Source organism: Rhagoletis pomonella, unplaced genomic scaffold (genome assembly GCF_013731165.1).
Source record: "Rhagoletis pomonella isolate Grant_MI unplaced genomic scaffold, Rhpom_1.0 Rhpom_scaffold_00011, whole genome shotgun sequence".
NCBI lineage: Eukaryota > Metazoa > Arthropoda > Insecta > Diptera > Tephritidae > Rhagoletis > Rhagoletis pomonella.
Window position 1 is genome coordinate 12,487,059 of NW_023458565.1, and position 23,901 is coordinate 12,510,959.

The 23,901-nt window shown below is 36.3% G+C and overlaps 1 protein-coding gene across 1 annotated transcript in view; it reads left to right on the forward strand.

Moving 5' to 3' along the window:
• The window catches only part of LOC118746636, a 142,874-nt gene that overhangs the window by 15,291 nt on the left and 103,682 nt on the right, over positions 1-23,901 (forward strand). The window contains exon 2 of the mRNA XM_036480494.1: positions 4,896-6,586. Coding sequence (XP_036336387.1) covers positions 4,939-6,586 — 1,648 coding nt within the window. The 5' untranslated portion in view covers positions 4,896-4,938. The remainder of the gene's footprint in view (positions 1-4,895; positions 6,587-23,901) is intronic.

Here is a 23,901-nt window from a genome sequence, read left to right on the forward strand (position 1 = left end):
ACACACACACACACACACACACACACACACACACACACACACACACATACACCCTTTAGTGCAATTAAAAAAGCAAAACTCCATTAATAAAAATAAAACAAAATTTGCAACAAAAAAAAACACTTTTCAACAATGCACGCTCTGCTTGTGCCTTCTTTGTTATCGACCACCGCCTTTAGTCATTCAGTCACACGACGCCGGTGTAGTTCTCCGTTCAATTGGTAGAAGAGTTGTGCCAACGTAGTACTCGTGATGTGAAATGTTTTGAAAATTTGTTAAAAATCAACACCTTCACAAAAAAAAATAATATATAAAAAAAAAATCGCTAACGTTTTTACGCAGCAAGGTGTACGAAAGCGCAATTTCAAGTGGAAGTTTCAATTAGTTTTTTTTCTGCTCTTTATTCCAACTGTGGTCAAAGAATAGCGGAAGTTGCTTTTTTTTTTAAATACGGAATTCGCTATACAAGAAATAAAAGCCAAAAATATTTACATACATACATATACTACATGAAACGTGATCTGTATGTGTTTATTCAAGTCGAAAGTGGAGTGATTTTCGGGTGTCGACAGTTAAAGTGCTGTCATTGAACCGGAAAAAGTTTTCATTACAAATATTTAGTGCCTTCTTTTGTTATTATTTTTCGCATAATTTGACAAATTGTTGTGCTGGTGTGTTTTTAGAAAAATGAAAGTGTACGCAAGCAAAATGGTAATTTTTTTTTAAATCTCTAGAAAACGTAACTTTTAAAATAAAGTGTTTTTTTGTTTGGGCTACATTGGTTTATAGGTTATGTTAGATAAGTTTAGGAAGGCAAGGCGTGTATTACTCGTATTTCCACTCGGAGGCAAACTCGCTCATTGTGAATGGCAATCTACAGCAGGTGCATCCTTCTAACCGAAATAACTCGCTATTGTCAGTACTAGGGCCTGTTAGACCAGCTGTGGAGCTGCGATATTCTCACTTTCATTATCTCCCCCAAACTATCTATTGGAAAAGCGTGATCCCAAATGGTTGAGACGCCTCGTCTGGAGTGCTGGGAATCGACATAGGAAGTGATGAATCGATTCTTCTTCTTCTTCATACCGTCAATTTCTGCAGAGGCTGGCATCTATACGCCTTCGATGGAGCCTTTACAGCATATTTATTGAGCGTCGATAATTCTTCTGTACGACTATTATTGAATCTCGACCATAAGGATCTTGAGATCTCACAGTCGTTACGATTGATGCATAGGTCTATAGTTACGGCTGTGGTGTATTCTTCAACCCTCCTCAGTAGATTGGAAATCGGTGGTAGTAGGGAGTTATCTGCTTCGCTAATTTGCATTTACGCGCCATGTCTAGCCACATCATCGGCTATTTCGTTCTCTCCGATATTTCTATGTCCATGAACCCAGCAGAGAGACTCAGTGTAGCCAGAGATGCACGACATTCCCGAACTACTTTCGATTTTTCTACTTTAGAACCTAACGTTTTCAATGCGCCCCCTGGCTGGCAATGAATATAGTGACGTTCCCCGATAGAGACTTACTATTCTGTATAAAATATACAAAGTTCCCTGTGCTCAAGATCTCCGCCTGAAATTCACTGTAAACACTGCGCTCAGACAGGCAATATGATTGCCTTATCTGCAGGTCCTTGGAGTATATAGAACCGAGAAAACTTCTTTTTCAATCCGTATACCATTGGTGTAAGTGGAAATACCATAATTTATCAATAGTAGCCCGCCTTTCCGATCTTGCCTAGTTGGAAAATGTAATAGGAATCTTAAGACTAAAATCTCAGGATGGTGATACTCTAACAATTTCGATATCTAAGTCGGCGCCTTGATTCCGTTACGCTGTTCACTATTAATTACCCTCAAGACCGCTGCGTGCCCGTAGTTGGCCTGTTCTCGTAATTTTGATCAACTTTGTCTAGGGGCCCCTTTTGCGGCTGTGCCTGTTTCGAAAACTTGTTGTGGATTCAAGTAAAAGATAATTTCCAGCCCTTCTTGTGGTGCGCTGAATAGTTGATAAAATGAAAAATTTATCCTACGTCCATAAAGACTCAATGTTGGGCAGTAGAAAGGAATGTGGTAAGATTTTTGGGCCACAAAATTCGGCTTCTTGCTGTACAAAAATGTTAAGGCTCAGAGGTTTGCTGCTTTTATAGTTCTCAAAACTTAAGTAAAAAAAACTTTTGGCGTGCTTGAACGGTGATGCGAGCAAGCTTCTTCAACCAACCCATTAATCTTTTGAAGAAAACTCATTCTCGGTTGAATTTTCGACTTGCAACGTCCGTCCTGAATCGTCTCTAATTTTAAAATAGTTTGGAATGCAGATTTTGCCACTCTTCACTAGACACTGGTTGTCCTGAGAAGAAGGATGCCAGTATGCGAGTAGCGATTCCTTCAACTCAGAGGCTTTACATCACAGTGAGGTACCTGTTTTCTAGCTTGGATTTCGAAGATCTAAAATCTATGTACGCTATTGCTCCCCCGACTGCAACTCACCTAATGGAAAATTGCTTCATCAAAATCGATCTAGACAGCCCAGCTTGACTCCAGCTTAAATGAAGTTCCTAGATAGTGAATCGTGCTTAATTGAACCGATTGACCCCAGCTTTTGGTCAAATAACTGATCGTCTAGCGATTTCCTAAAGTTTAGGGGTTTAAAAATGTTCGGAGCATACAACAAAACTACGCCAGTAGCTAATCTCTATTGTCGGAAAGTTTCTTGGGTAGTAAGAAAGAAGTAAGACCACAGCTGTTTAAGACTCAAGCTCGCGAAATCCGGCCTCGAACTAGAGATGAGATGTGTAATTTGTTTTGCCTTAAGAGCTCCTTAGGCCGCGTTCGGTCAACCTGCGGTCAGTAGAATGTAGCAATCTTAAATTCCAGGGCTTCCATTCGTCCAGAAGCACACCACATGTAACCAGTGAAGCATCCATCATTTCCGTACTCGCGTTCAATTCCTCAAGTGTTACTGGCTCATCGGTCATGCCTTCAACCTGATGATGGTGATATGATGCGACCGAGAGAGAAATCAGGCATTTCCTGACACTTCTGGACCGTATAGTCAAAGAACCTATGACCCTGATTGACACCTGGCTTTCAGAATATTTGTACATATGCCAACCTCCTACATTTCTAAGCAACCAGACCGCTTCTCTATTTATTACAGCGGCTTTCGCTTGAGAAGCATTACAGTGATTCGGGAGCCTTAAATTGTGGTTGATGGTGAGTTCCTCGGTACTGGCAGCATATTCCAATTAAGCCCAGACACTTAAACCTTTTTATCTCCTTGTGAAAAGAACAACTAACCGGATTTGAGCTCAGGTATCCCTGCCTATGAACTATCGGCGCTATGTCGTACGTATAAGGAACCAACCGTCAGCCGTTTTTTATCGAAGTCTCCAACAACTCGTTGACGACCCAAGGCGATGTTGAGAGAACGCCTTTGTAGCTTATCTCTACTCATTTTTCTCTGAATGCAAGGGCTGCCCAGTTCTACGCACCAGTTCTTCTGCTAACCATTCGAGAAATAAATTAAACAAGGTCGACATAGAGGTTCAGTTTATTTTTGGAGTTCACGATTGCATCGATATCAAAAAAGTCGCCAACCGAGTAGTACTTGTACGAGTGCTCTCTGTAAAGCATAGATGGGCACACCAATACAGTCTCATTTTGTCATGGTATTCGTGAATCGCGCTGAGTAACAGTTGCCACTTTTCTATATTGTACAAAAGTGCGTCGTTTTTTGCGCGTGTTAGAAAACGCTCTTACACATTTATATTTAATTTGTATTATGAACATGAAACGAAAATAATAAAATATAATAAAAAAATAATGAATAAATAATTTCAAATAATGAATTATGAAATTAATTTTTATAAGTACATATGTACGTGCATGAAAAGTTTTTTTAATTTAATTTCATTAAACTAATGTTTTAAAAAATGGTAGTTTATTCAACAACAAAATTCACGAATTTAAAATTTCTAAACTTTGTAAAAAACTCAGTATTCAATAAAGTATACTAAATATATTAAATTGCCGTATCGTACATACATATATACATCAAACCCATTACAAAAAACTTTAAATTGGTTTACACAGTTCGGCAGTTTGACTTTTTTACCATGACAAATAATGTCGCCTTATATTAAAAGAAAGATTCCAAGTAGTCGTATTACCACATAACAAGCATTGGGCATTATTGGCTTTTCTTAAAACCGAAAATTGTAATTGGCACTCATACGCAGCCATTTTGGGCATTGTTACATATATAGGTGGCAACAACGCGGTGAAATTACGAATAAAAATATTCAACGGCGAAGCGTGCTGTCACTCTCATGAAAACTGAAAGCAGACTGAATTGAAATTCGCTGCGTCGTTTCTGTATACGTATAAGCGCCGCGACGCAGACGCTACTCGCGAGTAGCGTTTTGCCCATCATTGCTGTAAAGCTATTTCTGATGATCTGCCGTTGCACTAGGCATGTCGAATTGAAGACAAATGTTTACCCTTCAGGAAACATTTATACTCTTAACCAGATCAAGACCTTTAGTACACTTCGCTATCTAGCTTATTGTAGAAAGTTCCATGGCTCAAAAGGAGCCGTCACCTTTCGGGAGAGGTTTTCTTCTGATCATCTCCGGGCTGAATCCCAGCCAAAAGCGAAACAAATCTAATTATATCAAAGGAACTTCTTAGATTGGCTTCCGCCGATTTCTCTTTGGGTGCTATCTTCCTTGTGACGCATATTTTTCCACCATTGGAACCATTTTTTCTCTTCGTTGGTATTTAAGATTGAGTTTGACTTTTATTACACAGATTTTAAATAACCGGAAAATTTGATTGGTATTCAAACTAACTTCTATCTTTCTCTACTTTTTTCCATCTCATTACAGACGACTCTCAAAGCACTATTGAACGCACCTCTTCAACGCCAAAATGGAGAAATCCATACATTCGACGCCAGCTGGTAAAGTTTCGCAAATTGCGAATCTTTTCCAGCGTAAACCTATCGAAATACAGCCGGTGGAACAGTTAAGCGCCGCTGCAGCTGCTGCTGCCGCTGCCGCCGCCGCCGCCGCAGCAGTTAATCAGCAACAACAAGCCATTGGTGTTGGAATACCGGCTACAGTTGTACGCACCGAATCTCATTCCGCTCGTTTCAATAATGCACGCGCGCTTTTCGAAAAGCTCGGCGTGGAGAACAATTCGAATTCGAATGTGAAAATGTCACGTTCCGGCTCGCGTGACGATAATCTTTGTGAGGGCAATAGCTCGGATCGTTCATCGTCGCGTTCCTCAGATCGTTCGATATCGCCACCGAAACGTCGTTCACCCTTTCCACCAGGTTGCAATGTAGCCGCTTCATTGGCGAACAATAATAATTGTGCACTGCAAGTTAATGGCGGTTTAGCGCTGAGTAATAGTAAGTTTATCGTAGAACCGGTTACGAAGCTACATCACAATATTGCACGTCACAAATCCGAAGACGGTGTGCTAAGCAGCTCATCAGTGGTTGGCGGTGTTAGTGCCATACTATCGGCTGGTGGTGGTAGTGTCGACAAGCCGGAGAAACCGGAACGTAAATTCAATTCACGCGAGCTAATTGAGAAACAAAAGAAATGGACTTCACATTTTACGAAAACAAAATCAAATCGAACGCATAGCGACCAAAATCGTTGTGACATCATCCGAACTGTGCCAGGCACAACGCTCTTTTCCGGTTCGGCCATACAAATGAAGGATAAGGAAAAGGAGAGAGAGAAAGAGAAAGACAGGGAGCGTGAAAGAGAGCGGGAGAAAGAGAATGCCAATATTGCCGTTACCGTTGCCACCGCCTCACCAAACGTCAATCACAAGCCAACCGCTGCCAATGCGGCTGTAACCAGCATGGAACAGCTACGTTCACCCATTTTGGCTGCTGCACAACAGCATCAGCAAGCACAGGATCATCCACCCAGTCCACCGGTACGTCACACTGTCGTACCGCCTGAGATAAAACCGCGTAGTACTAATAAAATTGGTAGTCCCATCAAATCGCCACCATTGCCACCCATACCAGCTGCCAAACCGAAGAACCTAAGTCCAATTAAGTTTAACCCAGAACGTGTACGTTCGCCCACAAAACTGGCTGATGCAACGCAGCCACCTCCACCACCTGCCAAATCGGCTGCTGTTACGGCAGCTCTACAGCGTTCACTTGATGAGCAACAACAAGCCGCAGCCGCAGCCGCAGCCGCTGCCTTGACAACTGCACCTGTGCCACCAGAAAAGCCACGCAAAAAATCTATTGATCTCATTGAGGGTGAGGATAGGCTAACGCCATCTTCGCCCACTTCAGCGACATTCCAGTATGTGGCCATAGCCACAAAGCGTGGTTCGGTGGATAGTTTGGGTGGTGGCGCTAATGGCCTAAGCGGTAGCATTAATTCGGCTACATCATCTTCGCCAGCCGCCAGCGCTTCGTCGGGTCCTTGTTCACCTGTCTACACCGAAGACGAGAAGCAAGAGAATGAATCGACTGAGAAATCAGAAATGCAGCAGTATTACAACAGTATGCCACGTTCGCGTCGCAGCGATAACGAAGGTGAGTGCAGCGCTAGTTTTTGTTGTTGTTTATACTACATGTAGGATCATATGTAATTGTGGAGATTGTGTGGCTCCTTACAATAGTATTCGGAATACCAGTTTATCGACGAGATAATATGTATAGTGAATCATCCACAATCCCTTAACACTTACGGCGACCATCCGTACTTGATTGCTAAGAACAGTCCTCTTTTGCGGTTCTTTATCTTGGATGTGGCTTTTTCTTTTTGGTACTCCGTAAAATTTATTCTTATTGCGCATTAAGGAGCGTTTACATTTTTAGATTTGAGTTAAAAGTGTTTTTTTTTTTTGAAATTTTCTTCTGTTTCCATAACCGCTTGGAGTATACTTTGTCGAAGCATGTGCATTCATCGCTCTTATTGAAATATGATGGAAAATAGATCAGAAGAATATAGAAAATCAAGGTTTTGCATAGCTCATTTTGTTTCACCCCTAAGAGTTCGCGGCAGGGATTCATCATTGGTCACCGGAAAGGACCACCCTCTTTATCTTTAGATGCGTAGAAGGCCGTGAATGTTCCTCGTTCTTCAGTTCAACACTTTCTTCCATGCATTCCATTAAGCAGTGGTGATAAAGACTCAGATCTGTTTCCATTAAGTGTCGGCCTGGTTTTCTTGCTCACCAGTGGGTTCTCTGGCCCATTTGGGGTTGGCCGGTTCAATAAAAACCGATCTGAGACATATTCGTCTGAAGATAGAAGATAATGTATTATCCGCATTTTGGGTAGAATTGATCGTTAGTACAGTTTCCCCAAAATATTTTTGTGTCCAATAGAAATTTGTATAGAACAGCAATTAACCGGTTATTTTTCTAGTAATAAATAAATAAAAAACTGCATTCTTTGAGCATCGCATGGTCAAATTGTTTAGAACAGTTCTCAATACATTTGCTACTTCCCAAAAGATTTTATTGCACTGAAGAGAGTAGACCGTGGTCAAGAAACCTGCCACATGGGAGCCTGAGTGCGGTAGTACGGTAGACGCAGGATTACGATTCGTATTAGTTCTTTTGATGGGTGCCAGACTATTATTATTCACCTTCGAGCCTTCGGTGAAGATCGTAATGACTCTGGAATTTGACACTGGAATCTAGATCATTTACATTTTCTCATTCGTTCACTCGATTTTTTGTCGAAAAGTTATTATCAAGAAAGAAACGTCCGGTAGGCTCTTGGTATATTATCTAGACTGACCGAATCTAGATTCCTTCCAGGGCAGGTATACTTAATTGTATTACAGTTTACCTGAAGGTGGTCATAAAGGTCTATTATTGTTTCAGGCATTTGTGGTAAACATAGCTGCTGACCTGTGTATCCTTTCTTGTAGGCTCTTAGCCGTGGTTTTGTAAAGCGTCGGCCACTATATTGTTATCCCAAAGTGAACAATGGCTTTTACTACAACAGCTCTTTTATATATATGTAGGAGCCTTGTTTGTATAAAGGGCACGGAAAGCTTTTCTAGTTCATTATTCAATATTACGGTTTCTGTTAAGCTTTCTATCCCGTGTATGAATAAACAATGAATCAATGAATTTCTTAATTAATTTTTACTTCAATAATATGGTTGCGTAGGGGCCAACAGTCGAAGACCTGACAACGTTTTTTGTTTGATATCAAACGAAAGTTTGGGTGTCAGATCCAAAAAACCGTTGCATGCTATAAGTTCCTAAAAATTAAATGGAACTAAAAAACTGTTTTTCTTTTTAAAACAATAAAATCTAAAAATGATAAGAAAATTGAATAAAAATTATTAAAAATTAAAAAATAAAAGATAAAAAAATACAAAAAATATAAAAAATGCAAAAATATAAAAAATACGAAAAATATAAAAATGTAAAAAAAATAAAAAATATAAAAAATTTAAAAAAATATATAAAAATATAAAAAATATATAAAATATAAAAAATTTAAAAAAATATATAAAAAATATAAAAAATAAAAAAAATTATTAATAAATAAAAATAAAAAAAAACAATAAAAAATTATAAAAATAAAAAGAAATAAATAAATAAAAATTAGGAATTAAATAAAAAAGGTTTCTAAAAATTAAGTGAAATTAAAAAACATTTTTTCTCTTTAAAACAATAAAATCTAAATATTAAAAGAAAGTTAAATAAGCTAATAGTAAACACAAATCTATTTGAAGCAAGCTTTCTAAATATGAACGAAATCGGGCCATAAATACTGACATACCAAATATATCCAAATATAACCCATCGGCATAATTGTGAAATTTCAAGTCTAGGTCACGGGAGTTGGTCAAAAATTTATTGGAAGATTTGGCCTTAAAAATAAAAGCTTGTAAAAAGAAAAAAATATAAAGTTCCTAAAAATTCAATTAAACAATTAAACAAGTACTTTTTAACGCAAAAACAAAACCGACTTCAATTCTCATTTAAAAATTTAAGATTATCGTTAATTTCTTCATGATCCAATGATCAGGCATTTCATAATATTCTCGTTTTAAGCAACCAACAGATTTTCAGGGCAACCTTCTCCCCTGACAAAGCTTCAAAGGGCAGAGAATGTGCCTTTTTTTTGCCTTACAAGAGTGTGACATTTTAAGAAACGAATACAAATACATTTCTCACCCTTTGCCTTTAATTTAGAATCAAACACGAAAAAAAGAAAGCGAAAATCAAAAAGCAACATTTTTTGGTAGAAACGAAATCACCATTAGCCAGAATCGCCCTGTTAGATAATTTGTAGAATTGCTGACCTACCACCTTTCATGGTAAAAAATCCTAACTATGAGCGGAATGCATTAATGCCTCAGTAAATTTTTACGATTTTTATTCTCTTCGTAACTAGTTTTTATCTTCCATCTTCTGAAAATTGAAATGGCTATTGTAGTATGAATAGATTTGAAAAGTTCATTCTCAGCAATTCCGCTCACGGTTTGAATACAAATATTTGAAATCTAACTCTTTTTGTTTTTTTTTTTTTGAGGAAGTAATGCCATTGCTCTGCTGCAGCTAAAACATCTGCGACGTCCGTGTCTAAAAATACACACACAGCTCAGCCCTTTATGACACAAAAGTAAACCGCTAACCAGCACACTTTTTTCATATTCATATTCATATTCATACTCTCATATCCATTGAGTTCAAGCACCTTGCGACCACACGGTTACCGGCTAAAATATTGTCACTAAGCTGGCGGCTTTTGGCGCTCTTCAACGCTTACTGCCCTTACCCAACCACTTATTTGCAAACAATTGGTTGGTACTATTCTGCTGTTGACATAGAAAAAGGTAATTCATTGTAATTCAAAGCACCTTTACCCCCCAAACCACCCCATTACAATAACAGCACCAGCAAAAGCACCTATTCGGCGCAACATTATACATCCGTTCGTTTGGCTCAGCCCATTTTGGCGAATGCAAACTGTGGCTGCCGAAAGGCGTGGAAAGCGAGAGGGGGAGTGTGCTGCTGTGGGGTAGGCAAAACCGGCAGACAAATTCCAATATGGGTCAAACATCATATCAACAGCAGCGACATAAACACAAACACAAATAATAACAACAACAACAATAACAAAAACAACAACAGCCCAAAGCGAGAACATAGCAAAATAGCAATAAAGCGAGCACCAGTAGACACAAAAAAGCGACAACAATGACAACAATACAATCAACACATTCAACACATTTCAAATGCAGCCATCGACGGCGGTGCATCTGGTACATATTTTCCATGTATTCTAGTTTATTTTATTTATTTATTTTGTTGTTGTTGTTGTTGTTGTTTTGCATATTTGTAGCGCTTGCATTTGTTGTCCGCATTGTACACTACTGTCTGCAATGGAACATTCAAGTCGCCCTCCTCTCCCCACCCTCATCATAACCGCACTTTTCCATTCACCTCATCTCTACTCCACCTCCACCAACTGCCGTTTGTCCCTTACTTCTGATTAAGCATTCGCCGCTTATTTGGACTGCACTTTGCAAGCTCAGCTTCAAACCCTGCCCCCTGCCCCTCTCTCCCACTCTGTTTCTGCCAGCTTGCGTTTGGCTGGTCTCGTGTTGGTTATGGCATCGTTTTGTTATTTTGTGTTGTGTGTTGAATGTGTGTGTGTGTGTGTGTGTGTGTGTGTGTGTGTGTGTGTGTGTGTATGTGTAAATAGGCTTGTTGAGGCACCTTCTTCACCGCATTTGCAGCGGCTCGTATCGCCTCGGTATCTCGTTGAAAATTGTATTAATGCCAGATTAAGAATTCCGCTTGCAATGATGCGTTTCTGATTAAGCATTCGTTCGCGCTTTTGTTTATACAACAGCGTGCATTGCACTGTACACTGAGAAAAGTTGAAGGTTGAACTTAATTCATTGTATGTATGTATACATACATATGTAATGCGCATATTACTTGTTGCTAAAGTTAAATATACCTTCATATGAGAAGAGCATGAAGAATATTGGAAAACCTACAAAACTAGCGATTATGTAAAAATTGGTGCAAAAATTTCGCGCAGGGAATTCCAAGAAAAAAAAATTTGGGGGAAACATGTTGAAAATTCCATGCTAACCGAATTACGACAGCGATCAAAAATTGATTTCTAAGAAAGTTTTTTTTTTATTCCGTTGACTTGGAATCTTCCATGTAGTATGTATGTATGTATATTATGGTGGTCCTTAAGAATAACATCACCGGACATCCTTTTATTTTGTTCTACGTAAAAAATAAAGACATCTATGAAAAGTTCTAAGTTAAAAAAAAAAAAAAATTCTTTAAATCGCAAAAATTCGATTTTGAGCAGCTATATTTATATGAATAAACTTTAAAAATGTGTCAAATTTATAATACTTTAATTAAAAATTTTGTAGAATTTTTTACGATTTAAAAAAAAAATAAATTTTTTCAAAGTATACATGCTTTCTCAATACCCCATATGAAAGTTCCATAAAAAAGTGTACATTTACGGAAAATTCTAAGTCAACGGAATAAAAAAAAACTTAAGAAACCGATTTTCGACGATTTTTCATCATTCCTCATCTTCTCCTTATATAGATATATTTAATTTAAGAAAAAAGTCATATACTAATAAAGTATTAGGGTGTATCACCAAAAAAATGCGGGGTTTCCTCCGGAATTATGTATAAAACTGATTATATTTTAAGACGTCCACCAAAATATTTGGGAAAAATTTTAAATTTACGTGAGCTAGACCGATTTGAATATACCTCCAAAAATGATATAAATCTGTTACTGACTTTTATTTTTTAACACGTACGTATAAAATTCTTGATCAGTTTTCGCAGTTAATAAGCTGTTGGAGAACAAAAGTTTACCAAAACTATTACAAATGATTTTTATAAAAAAAAAAAAAAATAAGTCATTATTGATGACTTTTAAAAGTAAAATTTTTGTTGATGATAAAAGTCTTCAATAACTGTTATCTAAGACATATATATAATATAAAAATCAAAAATAACTGTTATTTGCAGATTATTTAGATACAAATCAGAAATAACTCGTATTTAAAGAGTAATTAAATAAACGTCAAAATATAATTGTTAAAGATCGATTTTTATGATAAAAGTTGGTAACTGTTACGGTTCCTGTGCAAATGTACTATTAACCTCATCCAACGACTCTTTTTTTCGCTTTAGGGTTTTTCTTTTTGAATGAAACCATTTGTTCAAAAACCCATAAAACCCTTTCTGAATAATTATGATTCAAACTTTCATAAATAGCTAACATACATATGAAGTTTAATTTTTACAAAAATTGTGTCGTAAGTGTTCAATTAGCCAGCAAGTTAGTTACTACTTTACTTGTGTAAATAATGAAGTAAAAATTGGTTAGACATCGGCGATTCATATGTATACATATGCGTTAAATTACTTACTTGCACTTTAATAAAATTTGATTGTCAGAACTTTTCTCTTGTAACTTTAGTTTCAAACTCATAAAATTATTTTATTCATTTGCCATCGAAAACCAAATGGTATAAGTACATGTTTTATGTAAATGCAAACATCGCAGACATAATAATCTTTTTTATGCATAAAACTTAATGATATTTGTTTGAATTTGTTATTATACATACTAGAGACCTGCACGAGTGATTTCGGCATCGTATGAATACGAGTACTAGTAATCATTTTATGAGTACAGCGATGCTTTTTTGGAATCGTATAATCGCTCACACGATGCCGATTCTGCCGATGACACATCGTAGCATCAGACGATTACTATTCAGGCATCGCCGTGAGCGCGTTATTAGGGAAATATATTAAGCGAAATGCAACAAATGCATATCGAGCTCTAATCGCCAAAATAACGTAAGCGAAATTTTTTACAAAATTTGGTTTTTGATGCAGAAATATTCTTACAGCATTTATATGCATTTCTGCAACAAAAAGGAAATGTTAAAAAAAAATGTCGCTTACGTTATTTTGGCGGTTAGAGCTCGATATGTTTTAGACATCGCCATTAAGAATAAAATTAATCAAAAGTTTTAATAACTTTCCGGCCAAAGAAACAAAAAAAATGAATTAATTGTAAAAACAACATTTGTTGAACTTTTTATTCAAAATTATAATTGTGTTGAGAACGTAAAGTAAAATTGCATCCCACTTTAACTTTCTGAATTGGTTCTTCTGCGCTTTGTACAACTCTTTCAGATGTGCCGGGATTTATAATTTGTTTAAAGCTTTTCCATACGTCACTGGAGCCAGTTGCTCCAATCGCGAAATATTCGTGCGATTTTATTTTATTCAGCACTCCTGTTTTTACGTACAATTTCGCTTTCAAATGCTTACACGCTTCAATGGATTTTTAAGTTTGGTCGCTTGTCGTTTTGTAAAAGTCTCATATGAAAATAATGATATGAAAAAAATTATCTCTTTGCTCCCACATAAAACGATGCTTTGCCCACGACGTCAAATTTAAATTAAAGTATTCGCATCGTTGCTATCCATACTCGGCGATTATTATTAACTTGTTATATTTTTACCTACTCGTGCAGGTCTCTAATACATACATATGTGCATAATTATGTACGCATCATTTATTATCTAAATATGAAATCTAACATCTATACATATGTAGAAACGACTTTGGTGTACTGTTTATAAAAGGATAATACTCGACAATGACGGTTTTGGCTGTTGATGATAACTATTCTACCAACAGTACATACAGTTGTCCACAAAATAATAGGAGTGGGATATTTTAACCTGTTTTGGCTATTTGTCTTTAGTTTATTTAATGTTTCGTATTTTTTTGTAAAAGCCTAGCTGGTAATACAACAAACACCATATAAATTTACATTTTCTAGTTTGTACAAAAATTATAAAAATTCTGCAAATTTTCACCAAAATTTCAAACTATTTAACCAGAATCTTTAGAAAATATGTTGGTATGCAGTTTTGTAGCCCATTCAATTCTAGTCTGAAGAAGTGCAAGTTTCAAGCTGCTAAAAAATTCCGTTGATTTTTGAGAATTTTTTCGGTTGAAGGTGTTTCACGTTTTTTCCATACAAAGTATGTTCGACAATTTTCTTTTATATGGGGACAGTGCCAGCAAAAAAAATTGCCAAAAATCAACGGAATTTTTTAGCAGCTTGAAACTTGCACTTCTTTAGACTAGAATTGAATGAGCTATAAAACTGCATACCAGAATTTTCTCTGAAGATTCTGATTAAAAAGGTTGATATTTTGGTGAAAATTTACAGAATTTTAATAATTTTTGTACAAAGGTTGAAATGTGAATTTATTCGTTGTGTGTTGTATACCCAGCTTGACTTTTGTATAAAAATAATAAACATTAAATAAACAAAAGGCAAATAGCAAAAACTGACCGAAATAACGCACTCCTATTATTTTGTGGACCACTGTATGTATATGTACAAATGTATGTATGTTGTCGTGCTCATTTAAATAGTGTCTACGTTTGGCTAACGCCTAGATGAGAGTATGGTTGTGCATGGCTTATATGCTGTTCTGTTGGTTCGAAGTTTATGGGCTAAGAGTATTTTCGTTTGAATTCAAAACTACATGTCCCGCCACATGTTGTGAAATAAACTCGGCCTGAACCTGTCTATAGCCTTGTATGCGAAATTGTTATTTCAATTTTCATGTTTAGAATCATTTGAGCTTTATTATGGGAACGAATGTGTGTATGAAATAATGTATATTGTACATATGCACGTACAGCAACGTGGGTGGTGAAATAAATGTGAAAGCAAACGCGATTTAAAAAAAAATTTAGAAGGCGTTACCCCAGACTTTTGGCGTGGTTGTTCAGTAAGAACCGCTCTAGTTTTCGCAACGCTAAAATTAGGGTTTTCTTACTAAGTTTTGCATTATTTTTGGGGTTGCATATGGGAACAAATTTGCCTGTACATATATTGTTCCGATTACCCGTAACATCCGGTCCTCAATTGAGAACAATTTGCAAGTAGCTTTTCGGCAGCTTAATTTCAGAGATCACCCGGAACCATATAGATACCAAACAGCCCTTTTCCCATCATCATTAACATTATTCATAGTATGACTATTGTCATAATTACTGCGCCTAAACATTGTTGCATCATTTCGCGCACTCAGTCGGTCATAACAATAACAATGACAGTTGTCATCATTAGAGCGCTTAAAATCGTTTTGCGGCATAGTTTTAGGCGCAGTGGTAAAGACAATAGTCACCGCTGAATGCGTGGAAATAGGGCTATAAATCCACTTCGAAGTGACGTAACTTTATACAAAAGAGTTTGCACTCCTTAATTAGCTTTGACTTTATTGCAAAGGTCGCCTGAGCCTTAATCATCGCCCGGCTGTCCGAAAAAATGGCGCCTCGCTCTCCTTTGATCACAAAGTCTTTTACGTACTCATAAACGGGTTCAAATATATTATGCGAGTCGTGAAAAGTTAAAAGACAAGTTACCTACAAATATGTCGCTAGCGATATAAGATTTGATATTACTGACTGGTCTCTGACGATGATCTCTCTACCTCGTTTAAGCTATAAGAAGTATTAATGCCAAAGGGACCTACATGCAAAGGGGATCTTGCATGTCTTGTATGCTATCCCCGAAGGGTCAGCTAGAGTTTGACCGCAACTAGAGACGCACATCGCTAAAGACTGCCTAGATCGACAAGGTTAGATCTATTTCGGTGTCTTTTTTGTTGATCGAATCGTGGTAGTCTGAGTTGCTTTACCAGGTAAGCGCCTCAGACACGAAATACAAGTGGGGAAAGTCCAGGGTACCAGATTCTATTCAGATTTTTCGACTATCCGGATAATCCGGATTTTCGAAATGAACGGATATTAACCGGATATACGCCGATATTCGTATCTTATTCGTATACACGAATATTCGGATATTGAAATATGCGGATAGCATCGACTTGAAGTTGTAAGTTTTTGTTAAGAACTTGAAATACCCATCGGTACAACAATTCCTTGCGCACCCGAGTCTCGAGTAGCTACTAACAGCAGGTGGACTAATCTGAACACATGTAGATTATCGCGGCTGAGCGGAACATAAATCTTCTAACGGAAATAAGTTCTAGCAATTTTAATCGCCTATTGGCCACATGGCCGTCAGGTTCGGAGCCAGGTATAGCAACCGGTGTAGAAGTTTTGAAGAGAGAAAGATTCAGAATCCGTTGACTACTTCTTGTGGGTACTACGAAGAAAGCGCTAATAAAAGTGCCTGCGGCATGCGCTGTCGTTTGACTTGTGGCGCTTTACGAAAATGATATCAGTTTCTATCGAAAGCGTCTATGTACTATATAGCAGTAACCGAGGTGAGGTACTTATCGAGCGACACGCGTATTTGTAGGAGGGCAGTACTGTATCCTTTAGCATTCGATTTTTTAATGTGCGCCTACATCCATGGACATTTTCACATATAATACATAGATATTAGAGGGCTGCATGAATGCATTCAAAACGGCTTTTGAATTATTCATATACAAAACGGATGAATGATTTTGGCTTCAAATTTTTTTGAGTTTGAGTGAAGAGCTGTTCTGATATTTGTGTGCTGAGTGTTTTGTATGTGAAGTAAACTATTCAAATCTACTGTACTCTGTTTGGCTAGAAGTTTGAATGAATTCATGCAGCCCTCTAATAGATACTATACATATGTATGTAGTACAAGCGGGGCTTTTGCGCTTGAAAGAAAGTCTATTCATGTTCATATTGTTGGTATGCATGTGGACGCGAGTATTTACTGTAAGCTGATGTTTTTAAAAGTTTTTGCTTTTATAAATGCGCCTTGCACACATACTCACATACATCTATATGAACACATATGTGTGTAGTATGTATATGTACATGTTCAATATAATCTTAGAGTATCCCTACCGCACGGACGTCGTGGATGGATGGAGCGAAGTAAAAGTTTGTGAAAGGAAATTAATTTTTATAAACAATGGTAGCAACAACGTTTTTTTTTTGTATCATACAGCAAATCCGTAAGAGTTTGTCTGACATTTAACTCAATTTATGTATGCAATAATACGTACATCCATAAATACATACACTGCCGGCAAAAAGTATTGGCACAGCAAATTTTTCACAATATATGCAACGATTTTTTTTTCTAATATTTTTCCGTAAATTTTTTATAAAAATATGGTTTATTCTACAATAAAAAACATAAAAAGGAAATTCTTAAACTTAGTGCAAAAGTCACGAAAATTCAGCAAATTTTCAACTTTTTAATCAGTTTTAGGTAGCAAGGAATTACCGTTGATTTTTGGCAATTTTTTTCCAGCAGTCTCTTCCATACAAACAAATTTTTTCGAAAATACTTTATATGAAAAGAATGCAAAACACCTACAACAAAAAAAATCTCAAAAATCAATGCAATTTTTGACTTTCTTTGAACTTGCATTTTTTTACTAGAATTAAATGGGCTGCAACTCAAAAAAATTCTAAAAATTCTGATTAAAAAGTTGAAAATTTGCTGAATTTTCGCGAGTTTTGCACAAAGTTTAGGAATGAATATTTAAAATACATATTCAAAATTGGCTGAAAAGTATTAGAATAAAAATTGTTGCATATATGTATTGTGAAAAGTTTGGTGAGCCAATACTTTGTTCCGGCAGTGTATGTATGTAGTATGTCTATGAAGCAGCAATCCATGTCAAATCGACCAATGGTTGGAATCGACGATTTTTCATTTGCATGATTTTTTCTTAGAACTTTTCTTTTATCATATAACGAAGTTCTGTCAAAGAAAAAATATGTTTTTAAATTTTTTTTCGAAAGTTGAAAATTTCACAATTTCCCGGGTTTTGCACGTGTATGTTTTGAATATCTCAAAAACTGTGAATTGTATAGTTACTAAACAAATATATTAAAATAATCGAAAAATAAGTAATTAAAAAAAAAAACGACTTCAATGCTCACATGAAAATTTTGGAGTACCGTTAGTTTCTTCATGATCCAATGACGGTCACTAAACCAAATTAGCATGGGGTCACCATCGGGATGCCCCTTATCCGATAAAAAAAAAAAAAAAAAAAAAAAAAAAAACGGTTCCTTTGGTCTAAAGTTATGCAACCTTAAAATTTTTTGTACATTCGTTGTTTTACATACATATATGCATATGTATATGCCTAGCTTTGAAATGAAGCGAGAATCTTAAGACAACAGCAAACAAAGTAGGTACATAACAGAATTGTGATAAATTTTGCACTTTCGGAAAAAGCTTCGATAAGATAAAATGTTGCTGATACATAGTTGCCACGTTACATTTGTGAACTTGCGATAAAACCACATATGTTTGTGATTTTAGAAGTTTTGATTTTATTAAAAAAATAATAATTTATTTTCCTACAGAAAACGTACACTTTTATTTACTGTTTATTAAAATTACATCTTAAAAAACTAGTTAATGACTGAAATATTGGTTTGGAATATGGAAATAGATTGTTTTGCCAAAAATTACCAAAAATTTCCAAAATTCGAGATAACTTATTTTCCTGGATATAGAGAAATAGTTGCCACTTTTCACTTGGCTGGCCGAGATTTCTTAATTTTTACAAAAAAAAAAGTCGATTTTATATGACTAGACGATTCTCGAAAAGTCAAAATATTGCCTCAGAAGATCTTATATGTATTCAATTTGCAATTATCAAATCGATTTCACGCAAATATGTATTCATATCTTCGGCAAGCAAGCAAATGTACAAAAACCCGCTCCTTTCCCCCTCTCCCGCTTGTTTGTCAACACTTGTCGTTCTGACTGCCATTTTTATTTTAGTTTTTGTTTTGATCCGACACAAGCACGCGCCTGCCTCCGCAAGCACCCCTTCTGCTGTTTCTTTTTCTCTTTTCGTTTTCGTTCTTATTATTTTTCATTTTGCTTTAAACTATGGTAAATTCCGGCTGGCGAGTGGTAGAATTGAAAATCTTTGGTGTGGTGACAACGAGCATTCTGGCGCGATGTGGTAAATTCTGGCACAGAACGTTTATAAACGTTCTCTGAATGCGCCTTCTCATTTATAAACGTTCTCTGCTCTGGTATAACAGTTGTAAGTTTTTGAGCTTTTCAAGTTATTTGTTACATTACCAGTAGATGGCGCGCTTACAGTTTTCGTATTTTGAGTTAGTGTCGGTTATTATAACAGATGTCGCCCTCATCGATATGCGCTGAAATAACTAAAATTTAAAAAATACGGGCAATTTTAATTACCAGTATTTTTTTACCAATAAAAAATAATAATTTATTAAATAAACCCCAATCACATTTATGTACGTGGGTTTCTTATAACTCTCACTGGTATTGGACTTCAAAAGTTTGTTTGGACTCTACGGCATATTACTTGAAGTTCCTTGGCTTTTCAACCATCTGTGTACATAGCATGTAACCTACTTAAATTTCAATTTGAGTGTTTGTTTATTCTCAAAAAAAAAAAAAAAACCGTGTTGAATATTATAAAAAATCAACAAACTTTCGCAAAAATTTAAAGCTTTTTAATTTGATTTCTTAGAAAGATTTTGAGTATGCAGTTTTGTAATTTTAGTATAATAAAGTACAGGTTTGACATAGCTAGGACCTACCGCAGATTTTTGGAATTTTTTTCCATACAAAGGTCGCGTCCCACTTTATATTCGACGATTTTTTCTAATGAAAGAAAATGAGTAACACATTTTTTGTGTTTTTCATAAATTAAAAAAAAAAAATGAAATTTTATTACTTTAGCAAAAAATGTCTTATATTTGATTTTTAATATTTTTTTTTTGGGAGGAAAACTAAAAAGCAAAGTTTTCCTGATATGTATGTATCGATTATTGACCAAAAACCGATTGGATTGCTTTTCCATCAATTTTTTAAGCATTGAATAATGAAACAAATGGAACGTTTACGCCTTTCCGGCAGTTTTCGTTTTTTTCGGAACCGTTGGGTATGTTTTCTTGGGTATGTTTTCCGAACTGCTCAGATTATTTTCGGGACTGTTAAAGAATTTTTTGGGATTGCTAAGTAGTTTTTCGGGTTAATGAGTTTTTATAAGAATTTTGCGGAATTGTTGAGGAATTTTCCGGAACAGTTAGGGGTTTTCGAACCGTTACATATGTATTAGGGACTATAATAGGATTTCTTAGGGACAGGCAAGGATTTTTTGGTGAACTTTTTCGTGTTTTATTTTTCGGTATTTTCAAGGTCTTACTCGGGTTTTAGTGACTTATTCCGGCTTTTTCATGACTTTTCGGCCTTCTTCTTGTTTTGGCTCCTTGTGGATTTTTTCGAGATATGTTGGACCTTTTGGGTCTTTTTTGACAGGTTCACGAGTTAAGATTTAAGTATGAATCTTAATTTTAACTTGTTTAAATGCCTAAAAAATAAAGAAAATATTACCAATTAATATCTGCCCAAAAATACCAGTCACAAGTATTTTGCCTAAAACAATCGTTGAAAAGCCGATAAAATTATTTACAAAAAAAGGTGCTTAACTATTTGAATAACTTCCAAAAGAAGCTTAGTAAATTGAGCGCCACATGAATTAAAGAGTGCAATTTTTAATCAAGTTTCGCCTCTGAAAAATGACAAAATCAAGACATGTTTTCATATAAATGATATCAAATGATGGAACTTGATTCGTGGATCAAATTAGTTCGGAAGAAACACCGTGGTTGAAGTTTGAAAAAGATTCACCAACAATAGTGCTACTGCCAACAGCTACCTAGTAAAGGGGCGTGAAATTAAATGTGGAACTATTTTTAATTTTCGACATATACTGGCTCTTGTCTTACTAGATTTTCTAGATCTTTCATAAAGTTTATTAATACCATAAGAAAGTTGTTCATGTAGACCTTAAAAATAGGCAAAACTAGCTGACTTTCCTTCCCCATCGCCTACAATTGTGTCTTCACTCAAAGCCGGTTTTTAATTTTTCGGGAATAGTTAAAAAACAATACCCCTACGCTAATCAACTTCTGCCTTTCCTCGAACTTGTTGAACTTTCCTTGTAAAGCGTTGATCAATCGAAAACCTCATCACTATCCTGGTGGAACACAGACAATTTAAAGATCTGTGCGAAAAAGATAGGGAGCTCGGCTGCCTCTGCGCGAGCCTTCTCCCATCTGACTACCATTCCTTTCAGTCTCTGAAAGGTCATCGACCTAAATGACACGAATATATGTACATAGATATGCATGTATGTATATCAAAAGTGTCTGAAATTTGTATGACCAAATTCTCAACCCAACCCTCTCTTTCCTGTTTCTGTCCGCATTTCTTTAAAACATAAAATATGTATGTTCAAAAAATAATAAATAGTATACATATGTATTTTAGGAAAGACGCATATTTTTAGGGTGGGTCGAAAATCCGATTTTTTTTTTAGAATCTTAATTGGTAATAGCAAAAATATTATCCATTATGTTTTAAAAAATTAGATAATAATTTCGGCGATCGATATCTTAGGCTCGCCAAAGTCAATGAAAGCAAAGTGTTAGAATTTTTTTTTCTTAACTAACTTCCAAAGTAATTTTAATTGTCTACTAAAAATTTTTTTATTAGCACAGTAACTGCAGTCATTACCAATTAGCATTTAAGTAATAAGACTTGAAATTCGATGTGTATTTTTTTCAAAGAAAAGTGAGTGAAATTGAATTTTGTATATCATTAGTTAGTAATTTATAATTTTTTTTCACCCATAAATATTTCCTGGCAGAAATACCGTATTTCTAACAGAAGAAGAAAAATAATACATATGTACATAAATGCACCAAATTTAAATTTTTTTTGATTAAAATTGCAATTATTTTCGAAACTATTAGCTCTGGGCAATTTTGTACTAGGACCTTTTTTTGTAGTAAATTTTGCGATCGAAGTAAGCTGGAAATTTTTTTTAGCACTGAGGGCGCCTAATTATTGACTGCAAATTTTCTTCTTTCGCACAGAGTTTTTAGAGCATAATGAACCATATTTTTGCAATTAACAATACAATTTCTAAAAAGTCGGATTCCCAGCCCACCCTAATAAGCATATATATGCAAGTTCCTACCTAAGTAAAAAAAAAACAACAATGGAAATTTCTAAAATTCGACAAATTTTCCTTTACTAAGCACTAAACTCTAGTCTCCGCGCACGTCGGGATAAATGATGGATGTATAGCAGACGCTCTTATCGCGAGAATGAACGAACACTGCCGCTCCACATTTTTTGATGATTATGACAAATTTTTAAATGGCAAATGAGACTTTGAGTGAATGTCGTCGTCTATGCTTTCGTAGTTCTTAATATTATTTTCAGTTTTTTTTTTTATTTTGTTGCTGAAGAGGTTCATTTATATTACTTATATTGTCCTCTTTCCAGTGGGCAATCATTATAAGAACAAAATTTTGTCAGCTGACGCCAAAATTATCTCTAATTTCGCGGTATTCATCATATATTCGCCGTCTGCCTATGTATGTACATGTAGACTGACGTCAAAAATAATTGCTTGCTGTTTTTATTTTTTGCAAAAATATTATACACGTGCATTTTTACATGAGCATTGACATTAGACCGAACCATCTTACAAGCAAAAAAAAAAAATGAAAAAAATCGCTTTACTCCTGAGTCTAAAATATGTATTTTTGCAAGGCAACTTTGGTGATGTCGGTACGCAATACTTGCTACGAACAAAGGCGCGATCTCAAAAATTGACCGCGAAAAAAGACGCATAAAAAAACTTCAGCGAAGAAAGACGCGTTAACTTATTTTCGCGGTCAACTATGTTTGCGGATGTAATAGTATATAAATTCACCAAAGGTTTTTTGGGGAATGATGCTGAAGTGTATCCTAAGACCTATGTAGGTGGCGTCCTGGTCTGATTTCCAAGCTCCTCTCTAAAACACGGCCAGTGCCATTTTTTCAAGTTTCGCGTTGGCGCATAGCAAATAGCGCCCGCGCCAAGTTGAAACTCGATGTATCTGTGATCCGAGAGCGAATCTTCCCTCAGGACTCTCCAGTTTAGGACCGACCACCCTAATCGAGAGTTATATAGAGTAAGATCAATCACTTTCTCTCTTCTGAGCGTATAAAATGTCGGCTTAGTGTCCACGCTCAAGATACTCCCCACGAGTTGCATTTACTGCTGCCCCAGATTTTGTTCTAGGCATTAGCATCGCAACAAAGGATCAAACCGACGCTTCGGTTCTCACATTATTCCACACGACTAGCCGCCTTCCCCGGAGATGGCAGGAAGAGAGAGTCGTATAGAAAGTACGCAGAGGCTATACTGAAGTGTTTCCACTCGTTTTGGCCCTTGAAGCTCAACCTCGCTGCCACCAAGTTCTGACAGCGGAACTGCGCAAGCGTGGTGACAGTGAAGTGAGAAGACTCTCTAAGACATGCTCTCGGTCTGACCCAGCTTTCGTCGTTTGGCACCATGTAACCCACTCAGTCCACAGGGTTTTTGTTTGTACACCCCGAGCTCCTAAATGGCTGTTATCTAGGGTTTTGTCTGCAGCAGCGTTAGCCTTCTACTTATAAGAGAAGTAGCGGCCTCAGAGTCCTTCAAATTTATTTGAGTAACCGTCACTGGACGGTAGGACGAATCACTTTAATCACTCATTTAGTATCAATTATGAAAGAAATTGTCCCGAAAAATAGAGACTCAAGTGATTTCCGTACCTCCTTGATCCGAGGGTATCCACAGAGCCCTGGTCCATCTTCAAAACCAGAGTAGCAAATTCTCTACCTTCCCGGTTGTTACCCTTTTTGTATGAGATTACACGCCAGTTCTTCGTGTCAATCCCCTGATTTTGGGCACGGAAGCAGGAGAGCACGTCCGCCGTTTTCACATCGGGATCTGGAATCCAGCAGGGCGCTTTCCTGAGAGGGGAACA